Source organism: Antechinus flavipes, chromosome 4 (assembly GCF_016432865.1).
Source record: "Antechinus flavipes isolate AdamAnt ecotype Samford, QLD, Australia chromosome 4, AdamAnt_v2, whole genome shotgun sequence".
NCBI lineage: Eukaryota > Metazoa > Chordata > Mammalia > Dasyuromorphia > Dasyuridae > Antechinus > Antechinus flavipes.
The window spans coordinates 261,198,271-261,210,349 of NC_067401.1; the positions used below are offsets into that span (position 1 = coordinate 261,198,271).

General features: G+C 35.2%; 1 protein-coding gene across 2 annotated transcripts in view; it reads left to right on the top strand.

Annotated features, from left to right (window-relative positions):
* Positions 1 to 12,079, top strand: part of ANKRD6 (ankyrin repeat domain 6) — a 95,714-nt gene that overhangs the window by 66,026 nt on the left and 17,609 nt on the right. The window contains exons 7-9 of one of the 2 annotated variants that reach the window (XM_051997397.1): positions 1,799 to 1,897; positions 4,111 to 4,188; positions 10,940 to 11,044. In XM_051997397.1, the coding sequence (XP_051853357.1) occupies positions 1,799 to 1,897; positions 4,111 to 4,188; positions 10,940 to 11,044 (282 nt within the window). The remainder of the gene's footprint in view (positions 1 to 1,798; positions 1,898 to 4,110; positions 4,189 to 10,939; positions 11,045 to 12,079) is intronic. The other variant, XM_051997398.1, reaches the window with a different exon arrangement.

Consider the following 12,079-nt stretch of genomic DNA (forward strand, 5'->3'; position numbering starts at 1 on the left):
TTGTGATTTGCTGAGCTCTATCACTGGCTTTATAGGTCCTTTCACTGTTTAGGTCCTATAAAGATAATGCTTAATTATTTGTCCTTGTGAGATCCCTGTGTTATTGATTTTTGTTAACCTACCTATAAATTTATTGATTGATTAAAACCTGTAAGGGACAGTGCATTTTTGAGTTGGGATACAGAATTCTAAAATTTAAAAATAAAAAGTGTCTGGAAATGTTTCTGGAAATGTTTGGGATTCACTGCAGTTCAAAGAATATAACTTTGTGTTGTCCCTATTCCAAAGGTAAAACAGGTAATTCTGGAACAGTAGATTATCTTCGTGAATAATCTTCAATACCCCTTCAGTTCTCCTATCCTCAAATAAAAGAAATCCAAACTTTACTTAATTATTATTTCCTGGGATAGTACACGAAGGAATGAAAATGAAACACACATTCTTTTTTAATATGTATTGAGGGAAAGAGATTATATTTAGGTCCTGATTCGTTCAAGCAATGAATTTCCCTGAAGTGGTTGCCTTATAATTCATTCTATAGTTTTCCTTTGGGTTGGAACCAATGACTATATTTCACATAATTATAAATCTGAATAGTGCAACTTAACACATGTGACCATTTCAAGGGATTCATTATTTGCACCAAATACAACTCTAGCTATATAGTTAAGACTAGTTTTATGGTTAAATAGGAATTAGAGAACCAGTAAGTAATTTTTTAAAAGAACACACTGGCTATAATTCTTCTCTGTCCAGTGAAAGAAGACCCTAAGAGTAAAATAAGTAAAATAAAAACAACTTGTTCCTAGGTGAATGGTTTGTGCAATACAACTAAGACTCTCCCACCTCCACCTTAGGTGGCCTATTTGTCAGCATTACTTACTCCCAAACCTAGAGACTCAAAGGAACTCTGTTTGTCTTCCTATCATAAGATCAGAGAAGCAGTTTCTTTGTATTCCCAACAGCTTTACCTTATTTACTTTCCCATTTATCTGTTCCCACACTGACTTTTTCTTAGCCCAGTAAATAAACTTTGGAGATCTCCTTTTACTAAGCAAGCCCAGCTCAATTTTACTCATCCTTCCTGAAGTTGACTATGTCCTCAATTCCCAGCATTTCTTCAGGGAAAATATATCATTGGAATTCAGCTCAAAAAATATTTTCAGTCTCTCTCTTAGTTTAGCATTTCCCAAATGGTATTTCCCATGACATAAATAAGGGTACTGTGGAGAAAAAAAATGCCTGTTATTTTCCCTTCAAAAATATGAATTGGTAGCTAATCAAATCTTTATTAAGTACCTATTATACGTTGATCATTGGATTAGGTACTGAAAAAAGCCATCAAGGAGCTTATCTTCCATTAAAAATTTCTGTTATGAAATTAGGTTTATATCAAAAATAGTTATATGCAGAATTTTTTAGATAGTATGAAAATAAGCTTAAAATTTTCTATTTATGTTTTCTTCAAAATTTCCCTAATCCTATTTTATTCTGGGAGAATTGATTATCCCTGTGCAAACTTGATAAGCTCTATCAAGAAGTTTTCAATCAATAAGTAAGTTTGGGATATGTTGATCTCACTCAATTCAGCATTAAGAAGAGCTGTCTTCTGCCAAACAAATATGATCCTTTTTTTTCAGAAAAGTCTCCAATTAACAGACCTCAATTCAAGATTAGTCCCTGTTTGAACTTGAAGACACACAGTTCAATTCAGTATGAGAAGGATATGTATGTAAGAAAGATACTAAAAGTTCCTGTGATGGTCTTTGGCATGTTTTTTTTTTCTGTTTAATTTCAGGCCGGAGACACGGCTCTTCATATTGCCGCTGCCCTAAATCATAAAAAAGTGGCTAAAATTTTACTGGAAGCAGGCGCTGATGGGACAATTGTCAATAATGTAAGTGAGTCCATGATCATTTCTGAAATTCTCTCCATCCACTTTCTGAAAAGAACAGGAATCTTTTTTGAAAATTACACATGCTTCAAGGAAATTGGTCCAAGTCCTTCTCTTAGCATCCTCAGTGAGCACTGCTTCACAGAGCTGCTGTTCCATTGTCCTTGAAGAGAGGGCGTAGAGGAAAGGAAGGATTCCTCGCTTAGTAGCACAGAAAAATGGATAGAAAACCTTAATTCCTATAGATTCAGTAAATGGGAATCTACTCTGCTAAATGAACAGAGCTGGAACTCTTAACAGGGTTCCACTGAATGTGGGAAGGAAGGAATGAATCTAATTCTCTTGTGTTTGTTTGTTACTGGGGTAAATAGCTTGATAATTAATTCTTAGAACAAAGGATGAACCTAATCCTTTGCCTTCCTTCCCCAGAGTTTATATTTCTATTCTGTCTAGCTGTAGCTATCTCCCTTTTTCAAACTATGAGCTACAACGTCTGTTCTTCCTCACTCAGTTCCAACTCAGTGTCTGAGGGTTGAGTTCAGTTAGGTTGAAAGGAAGAAGGAATAACAAAGTCTGGAGGTTGTGGGGGGCTAGGAAATTGGATTGGATGGTTTATTCTGGCTTCTAGCTATGCCTCTAGCACTCAGGAGCTAAGCCTATACTAAAAATCACATTGTGCTAACAATACCTTTTAGAGAGGTACCCTGGTTAACTAGAGAAAAATGGAAGTAGATTTTGCTATCTCTAGTTCAGTCTTGAGCAATCAGGATAATTTTTCCTTTGTTTCTCCCATCATTCTTTTCTTTTCTAATCCCACCCCAATTTAGACCCCCACTCCCTTATGCATGGAATATTACACTAGTCTCTTGATTGGTCTCTCTGCTTTTAGTCTTTCTCTGCTCCAACTTATTTTATACACCCCTGACATATTAATTTTTCCAACATACTACTTTTACTCTGCCAAAAATACTGGTTTCCTGTTATTTTCAAGTTCATACTTTTGAGCTTTAATCTTTTGTTACTGTCTAATAGAAACCTTCAGCTCCAACTGGGCCCCTCACTGTCCTCTTTCCCTTCCTTTCCAAATAGAACCCAAGCAATCCTCAAAAACACTTGATTTTTTCAGTCTATCTTTGTTTATTGTAAATTAAAGAATCTCCTCCTATGCAACAACCCCTCTTTAAATATCCAGCTCAAACCATACCTCCTTAATAATGTCTTTTTGGACCATTTCAATCTACCATGATGGGTTGGGGTTTTTTTTTTGGTTTTTTGGTTGTACTTACTGTTTGTACCAGCAGTCTGGTACTTACTGCATACTGCCTTATGTTGTTAAAAGAGAGGACATCCTAGGGAAAGAGAATGAATGGAAAAAAAAATTTATCAAGTATTTACTACATACCCAGTACTATGCTAAGCACCAGAGATAAAAGTAGAAAAACTACAGTCCCTTCTCTCAGATCATATTCTAGTAGAAGGAAGCAGGAAACAGCTTAAGAAAAGCTAAATAAGCAATAAAACTAACAACGGATAATTTAATAAATAATTTAAAGCGAATAATAATGTTAAAAGTGTTTTTAGAGATCCAAAAGCCTTTCTCTATGGCTGTGGTATAGAATATACAAATTTGAATAATGTAAATTAAAATTGAAAGTGTAGAATGGGAGCTGGATTGTAAAAAAAAAAAAAAAAAAAAAAAAACCTTGATTGTCACTCTAAAGAGTTTGAACTTTACTTAATAGATAGTGGGGAGCCATTGTAAGTTTTTTAGTAAAGGTCATGATCGGAAAATACATCTGGAATTTTAGATGTTGGAGAGACTAGAAACAGGAAGACTAAGTAGGAAGTGTTGCAATAGTCCAGGCAAAAAGTAATAAAAACTTGAACTGGGGTATTATTGGCAGTGAGAATAGAAAGAGGGAAAATGAATTAGATGGTCTTCTATAGCAAAATAATTTAGACTGCTTTAAAAAAGAATTTACCATGGTCAAATAAGACTTTTCATAGACATCAAAAAACCCAACAAATTTTATTGAACCTATAAGCTTTTTGTATATTTCCATCATCACCCTGGAGGTAGAGTTGTTAAAAAACAATTTGGTAAGTAGATATCTACCCCATGAGGATCTACCATGTCCAACTTTTGGATAAACTATTGTATTTTTGTATAATTGTTACCTTACACCCTTACTTCTCTATGTGATTCCTTCCCTTAGGCTGGTCAGACTCCACTAGAGACAGCCCGGCATCACAATAATCCCGAAGTTGCTCTTCTTCTCACCAAAGCACCACAAGTAGGTTGTTTTTGTTGTTGTTTTTGTTTTTTGATATTAATATCCCATTATACAAATCCTGTCTGACAGTTCTCAGATTGCCTATTTTATTCTGGTTAATGACTGGAAGCAGAAAAAGCCATTGACAAAGTATACCACTTATTCTATACCAGAAAATCCTGCAAAACTCAGACATTAAAGGGCCTTTTCTCAGCATGATGCAAATGACATTTTCTAAAAACTACATTCTAGCATTATAGGTAATAAGGAAATACTCAAAACTTTATCAACAAATACAGAAATAAAATTAGTATGGCCCCTTTCTGCAGCTTTCTTAGACATAAATGCATAATTGATAGCAATAACAAAAGAATAAGAGAAAGAAATTTGCTGTTGATATAATGGTATACTTAATACTTGCTGATTCTGGAATTTTCTAATTGAAACAAACACTTCAGTAAAATATCAAGATAGAAAAAGAAGCTATGAAAATCAAAAGCATTTCTATGTAATGTTGTAGCTCATTTGCTACCCTAATTTCACGCATGAGAGAGAGATGTATAATGAAACTGAAGAAAGTTTTTTGAAAAAAGATCAAATTCATTTAAATCAGAATCCTGTAGCATGATATACATAGAAATGTTACCTGTGATTCTCAGTTATTAATTCTAATTTCACAGAAAGATGCCTAAAAGCTCATTAGTAACTAATGACTTTAGTAAGTCACAAAGATTTGTATGTTTTGAATTCAGAAATTTTAACTACAGAAATTATCTGAACCATCTGAAATGGTTCTTACTTGCCCCGAGGGTAAGAAATAGATGAGAATCTCCATATTTACATGAGCTACCAGGCTACCACCTTTTAATCACCTTGTAAGGGAATTATTAATAGAAACATACCTTTTGAAGCCTTGTAGATGTTTCTCATCTAGGAGACGTGAAAGAACTTTGAAAAGTAAAAAAATCTGATGCAAGATATTTATGCATTTATTTTTTCATTTGTACTTCCAACAAACATAGATTAAGAATCTAGTTTGTATAGTGTACCTATGACGTTTTTTAAAAGTCTGTACTCAATAATAATAATAATTAATAACTAATATTTATGTAGCATTTTCAAGTTTGCAATACATTTTTACATGTTAAACTAATTTGAGCCTCAGAACAACTCTGTGAGGTAGGAGATATTATTATCCCCATTTAATAGATGAGGAAACTATTTAGGTTAAGAAAAACGTTAAGTAGTTTACCCAGGTCACATAGCTAGAAAGTATCTGAGAGAGAGTATGAACTGAGGTCTTACTAACTCCAAAGCTTGCATTCTATCCCTTGTTCTACTTACCTGCCTTACTTTGTAACCCTATTTGTCATATAGTTGAAGTAATTAAGCAATTACCCACATGTAATACAAATAAGAATATGAGAAGGATGCAAGAGGAATATAAAATGCTATGAAATCATAATTGTAATCTGATATTTTAGTGAATAACTTCATATTCACTCACTGACAGTGGCTTGTCTTATACTCATCTCATTCTCAGGCCCATATTGTTTCATTTTTCTACAATAATCCAAGAGTGACCCTATTATTGCAATCAGTCTTTAGAACTTTAGAGATGCCTTAGGGAGAAACTGTGAATAAAATTTAGCACAAACTCTTTCTCCACAAATTCTTCCTCTGCTACTTCATGAACAATAAGAGTTTCTGTACTCTTAGTTAACAGTACATAAGATAATAATAGTAAGGGACAATTCATCTTTCATATCATTGTAACTTCTAAATATTGCTTTCATTTCCAAATGAAAGAGTTTTTGAGTAAGTATAAAAGAATTTTTAGCATGTTCCCCTAGTGATTTAAGTTTGGAAACAATAACTTTATTGTTTGCATTATCCAACAAGGTATTCTTCCATTGTTATATGTTGAAAATAAATTCTAGACATAATGAAGGTATAATGAATCTAGCTATAATAAAATATTGAATTCTAGGAGTCAGGAGATCAAGGTTAGTCCAGGTTTTCTAACCTTGGGAATATATTAACTTAAAGTCTCTCAGCTTCACCTGTAAATTGATATAAATTGACTTTCTGATCTCTCAGGTCTCCAGCATTTGTTGAACCTGTAAACTATCAGCATATGGACATATGCTTTCTTTCTTAACTCCCATGCTCACCATTTTCTGATTTTTAGGGAACAAGAAAAGATTGATGACATTTTATTTAGCGGGTTTTACAATTCACTGAGAGAATCTCCAAGTCCATGCAGTTGTTTCCACTGTCTCGATATGTTACAAAGAGTTAAATCTTTCTGATGATTTAATGACCTTTATTAACTTGCCTAAGAGTCACTTATGAATTTTGACTGATGTGATACAGAAGATGGACTTCAAGAGAACTCTTGATTTATGATCTAATTGAAGTTGCTTCATAACATGTGAGCTAAAAACCCTCCCAGCCAAACTAAACTTTAGAAATACCTTGTGGGTTGACTAGTATGCACACAGTAGGTGAATGACGATCAATCATAGCAAATAAAACAAAGGGTACATTTGAATAACAGATCATATAAAAGCAAATTTTTTTTGTATTTTGATATTTGGTTTTATATAGAAGTCCTTTATATTACCTTGGATGTGTCATTTTTCTTTTTATAAATAATAGAAAAGGATATTCTGATGGTAAGAAAGTTTAAAATATTATTCTGTGCCTTAGTTATCACTGCTGTCTTATTCCTTCAAAAATAATAATATTTATAAAACAGCAGCTAAATGGAGGACTAGAGTCAAGAATACTGAGTACAAATCCATCCTCAGACACTTATTAGTTGTGTGACCCTGGTCAAGTTACTTAACCCTACTTGCCTCAGTTTCCTCATGTGTAAAATAAGCTTGAGGAAAAAATGGCAAATCACTTTTGCCAAAAAAAAAAAAAACCAAAAAAACCCCAAAACTGCAGATGGGATCAAGAAGAGTCAGACAACTGAATAACAATAAATATGCTCATGTCTTTTCCTAGAGGAAAAAAAACAAAACAAAAAAACATAGTTGATCCTTCCATCTCTGCTAGCCATCAGCTTATATCTTTTCTGCCCTTTGTAGCTAAATTCCTCAAAAAAAAAATCTACAATAGGTGCTTCTGTTTAAAAAAAAAATGAAGAGGGGTTTCTCATAGAAGATGAGATTTTGGTTGGGTTTTTGGTGTTTTTTTTATTTGTTTTTGGAGAGACAGTTGGGCTTAAGTGACTTACCCAGGGTCACATAGTGATGTGTCTGAGACTGGATTTGAACTCAGGTCCTCCTGACTCCAGGACCAATGCTCTACCCACTGCACTATCTACCTGCCCCTTTTAGTTGGGGTTTGAAGGAAATCAGTGAAAGCAGGAGGAAGAGATAAAGCAGGAGAGCTTTCTAGGCAAGGGGCGGGGGGAAGAGCACAAAATCCTGATGCCAAAAAAGGGAGTATCTTGTTCATGGAATAGCTGCCCTGTTGTTACAGCTACCATGGCAATGGATGGAAGAGTATCTATCAGGGTAGTATTGTGTAAGAAAGTTGGAAAGATGAAGGGGCTTTGAACACCAAACAAAGGATTTTGTAGTTGATCCTGGAAGTGATCCTTGAGTTTGAGAAGGGGAGTAACATGGTTGGACTTTCACTTTAGAAAAATGACTTTGGCAGCTGAATGAAGGATGGATCAGAGTGTTCAGGGACTTGAGACAGGCAGACCCACTAGCAAAATAACAATGGGTCCAAGGGACCAGGAAGTATCAGAAGACATAAAAGGACATGTTTGAAAGATATTCTAAAAGTAAAATTGCATTGGCAACAGATTGGATTTGGAGTTGAGATAGGGAGATGTTGAGAATAAGGTATTTTGGATGGTGAGAAGGATCTGAGAAGATTACTCTCAAAATGTTCTTTAGTTTTAAGAAATTTTCCTTAGTTCCCTGCCAAAGAAATAATAAAAATAAGGAAAGCTGTATTTCTTTCTGCCAAGTGAAAGAGGAAGTGGGGCCACTGTGTATACCATGGGTAGATAATACCAGCAGAACCTTGTCGACCGCCCTCAACAGTAATAGGGAGTTTTAGCAAGATATTGAGTTCACAGGAAATCATTGTACATAGCAAAAAAAAAAAAAAAAAAAAAAAGGATTATATGATGATCAGTTCCAATGGTCTTGTGATGAAGAAAGCCATCTACACCCAGAGAGAGGACTGTGGGAACTGAATGTGGATCACAACATAGCATTTTCATTCTTTTTGTTGTTTGTTTGCATTTTATTTTCTTCCTCATTTTTTTTCTTTTTGATCTGATTTTTCTTATGCAGCACAATAAGTATATAAATATATATATTGTATTTAATATATATGTTTTAACATGTTTAACATATATTGGATTACTAGCCACATGGGGAAGAGGTGGATGGAAGCAGGGCGAAAATTTGGAACACAAAGTTTTGTAAATGTCAATGTTGAAAAATTATCCATGTATGTGTTTGAAAATAAGAAGCTTTAATGAAAAAGATAGTTTAGTTTGGGACATATTGAGTTTAAGATGTTTATTAAGACATCCAATTTGATATGTCTGGAAAGCAGCTGGAAATGTGAGACTGGAAGTCATTTTAGAGGGGTTGGGTAGATTTAAGTGTCACTAGCATAGTGATAATAGATTCATAGAATCTGGTATGATCCCCTAGTGAAGTGGGATAGGAGAATAGAAGAGGACCCAAAATAGAGCCCTCTGGTACATCTGTGGTTAGAGGGCATGACCTAGATGAAAATCCTGCAAAGCAAACTAAAAAGATGGGTAGGAGGAGAAAAGTGATTGTCATATAGATAGGAGAAAAAAAGGGGTGAAGAAACTGACCGTTAGTGTTTAAAGCTGAAGAGAGATTAAGAAAAATGAGGATTGGAAAAAAGGCCATTAGGTTTGTCAATTAAAATAAATTGATTAACTGGAGAGAGAAGTTTTGGTGGAATATTGAGGTCAGAAACTGGGTTGTAAGAACTTTAGAAGAAAGGGAGAGAAGATAAAATGAAGACACCTATTTCAGATGGCCTTCTTAAGGAGTTAGGTAGAAAGGGCAGATTAGATAAAGGATGATAGCAGAAGAATACAGATATGTTCATAGGGAAGGAACTGGGAGATAAGGAGAGTAAAGAAAAGTGAAAGAGTGGGGATTACAGAAGGGGCAGGAGGAGGAGGACTAAAAAAAGGATCACTTGTGCAGGTAGAGGGTTTTATCTTGGTAAGAAGTAAAACCACCTGTTGTTTTTTTAATAGCAACTTTTTATTTTCAAAGTATATGCAAAGATAGTTTTCAACATTCACCCCTGCAAAACCTTATGTTTCGGATTTTTCTTCCTCCCTTCTTCCCCTTCTCCCCACCTCCCCCTCCCAGCAAGTAATTCAATCTATATTAAACATGTAAGACCACTTTTTCACATGAGACAGATTAAGGAGATGGTAGCAGATGAGACAAGGAAAAGCAGAAAAGAGGGAGTTTATGGCAAATGGCCTTAATTTTTTTTTCTGTAAAATAAAGAGGCAGGGTTCTCAGCTTAGAGGATAGAGACCATGGGAGGGTTGAGGAGAGATGAAAAGGTTTGGAAGAATTGTTTATGGAGAATGGGATAGTAAATTGTTATAGGGGAAGTGCAGAAGATTACCTGGCAGCAGTAGGAGCCAAGTTAAGGTTGTGTAACAAAATGTTGTAGTTTACAGTCAGAAAGACTCCATGATTTTCTCCATCTATGTTCAGCAGCGCGCGTATAGGATTGAAGGCAGAGGATGGTAAGACACAATTGGCAATGTGATAAGGGAGCATAAAAGAGGAAGACAATATAGAGTTGAACTGGTTAACCAAGGAATCAAGATGGAGAAAAGAAGAAAAAGTGGTGAATGTAAGGAAGATGGTTTAGGAGAGAAATAGAGGTCACACTGAGGATGAAGAGGAGGATTGGGGAAGGCAGAGGGAGAAGTGAGAAGCCAGTAGATTATGGTCAAAGGGAATGAGGAATTCTTGAGTATGGAGGTGTACATTTGTGGGTGATTTGTGATCAAGGGTGTGACCATCTTTATATGTAGTTGAGCTTGAGTGGAGTAGCTAGGTCATGGGAAGTAAGTATAGTTAAGGAGTGATTAGGGAATATGAGGGATATCAATATCTGTGTTGAAGTTCCTTAGCAAAGGTCAAGAGTTGAGGAGATGAAAAAAAAAAAGTGAGCCAGGTACTAAAATCAGCATTAAAAAGGAAAGGAAGTGACCTAGAAGTCAATAGGATTTTGGTAGTAGATATGAATTGCATATAATTGTTCTTTTTTTTTTTCATTGTGTCTTGCTTGAAGTTCATTTTTCTAATCAGCTTTATTATATTTTAATCATATAATTATGTAATATTTTTATTATTAATTATCACATAGACAGAACCATCTTTCACTTCCAGCACTATCATGTATCTGTGTTAGCCTCCCTGAGCTTCAGTTTCCTTATCCATAAAATGGGAGTAATAATAGCCCCTACCTCATAAGGTTGTGGTGGGGATCAAATGAAATATGTAAAACTCTGTATGAGCTTTAAAGCATTACATGTTAGCTCCTTTTAATGTTAACTATTACAACTATTTCATTAAATTATAAACACCTTAGGGATGAAATGTGGTTTTAACCTACATTTTTCAAGCTCAGAGCTCCTGCTGCCCTCCCCTATTCCTCTGTCCTGCCCCCCCAATCAGGATCCGCTAGTTCTGATAGTGATATGTTTGCCTCACCTCAGGTCTTGCGCTTCAGTCGTGGGAGAAGCCTACGAAAAAAGAGGGAGAGGCTCAAGGAGGAGAGGAGAGCTCAGTCTGTGCCACGAGATGAGGTGGCCCAGAGCAAGGTGTGTGATGTGTGATAAGTGCCCACCTCACAGATGGAGGATGCACATAGGTCCTGCTTGGCCACTGTCATGGGCCTCTGGCAGTCTTTTCCTTCTTACCTCTTGTTGAGATGATAGCTGGAGTCTTCCTCCTTTCCTTTGGTTTCATACACTTTCTACACCAAAATTTCAAATCATATTTTCCAATCTTCTGAACATTGCAGCCTCTCATCTTGTTCCTTTCACAATCACAATTGTTAATGTGAAAATACATTGTTTTTCCCCTTCTCTTGATATAGGCAAGATAGATACCCAGAGCTTCTCAGTTATGCAAGGGAGGCAGGGATACAAGGACTAAGAATATGCCTTTTGTCATTTTTAATTATATCAATAACTACTTGCCCCTGTCCTTTTCAAAACCTCCCTTGATTCACGGTATTAAAGTTGTAGATGTTTTATTTAACTTATAAGCAAGGTTTTAAATTTTCATTTATAAGTGATTCATATTTTATTTGTAAATGATTCATGTTTTATTTACAAATTTTAAGCCCATGTGGCTTTGATCCTAGGGATTTAGAGATGCCCTATAAATTTGATAAATCTGGAATTAGATAGAGGATGTCACTTTGGTTATTTTCAGTAAAATACTTATATTCAAAGAGACTACGTAAAAGTCCTGAATCTATTGTGTTCATTTGAGATACTACCACTTGCTAGAGAGACGTTTATGCTGTTTATGGAGAAAAAGTAAAGAGACACAATTCAGGATGTCTCTAAATAATTTCTAGATAATCCCACATAGACTGGGAACCTTGTCTATATTTGCTTTTGAAGCTCGTGGCTTCCATTATTCAACTGTGGACAATCGGAATAAAAGCCTGAGTGTAATTGGTTAGGTGATGGTTAAAATGGAAAAGTCAGTCCATATCCTGCTACAGTGCTAAGATATTAGAACATTGTTTGAAATGTCTCAGATCTCCACAATTCTAGAAAAGCATTGAGAGTTAATTGTCTTGCTTGACTATATTTCTTATAAGAAATTTTATGGGGGGAGGA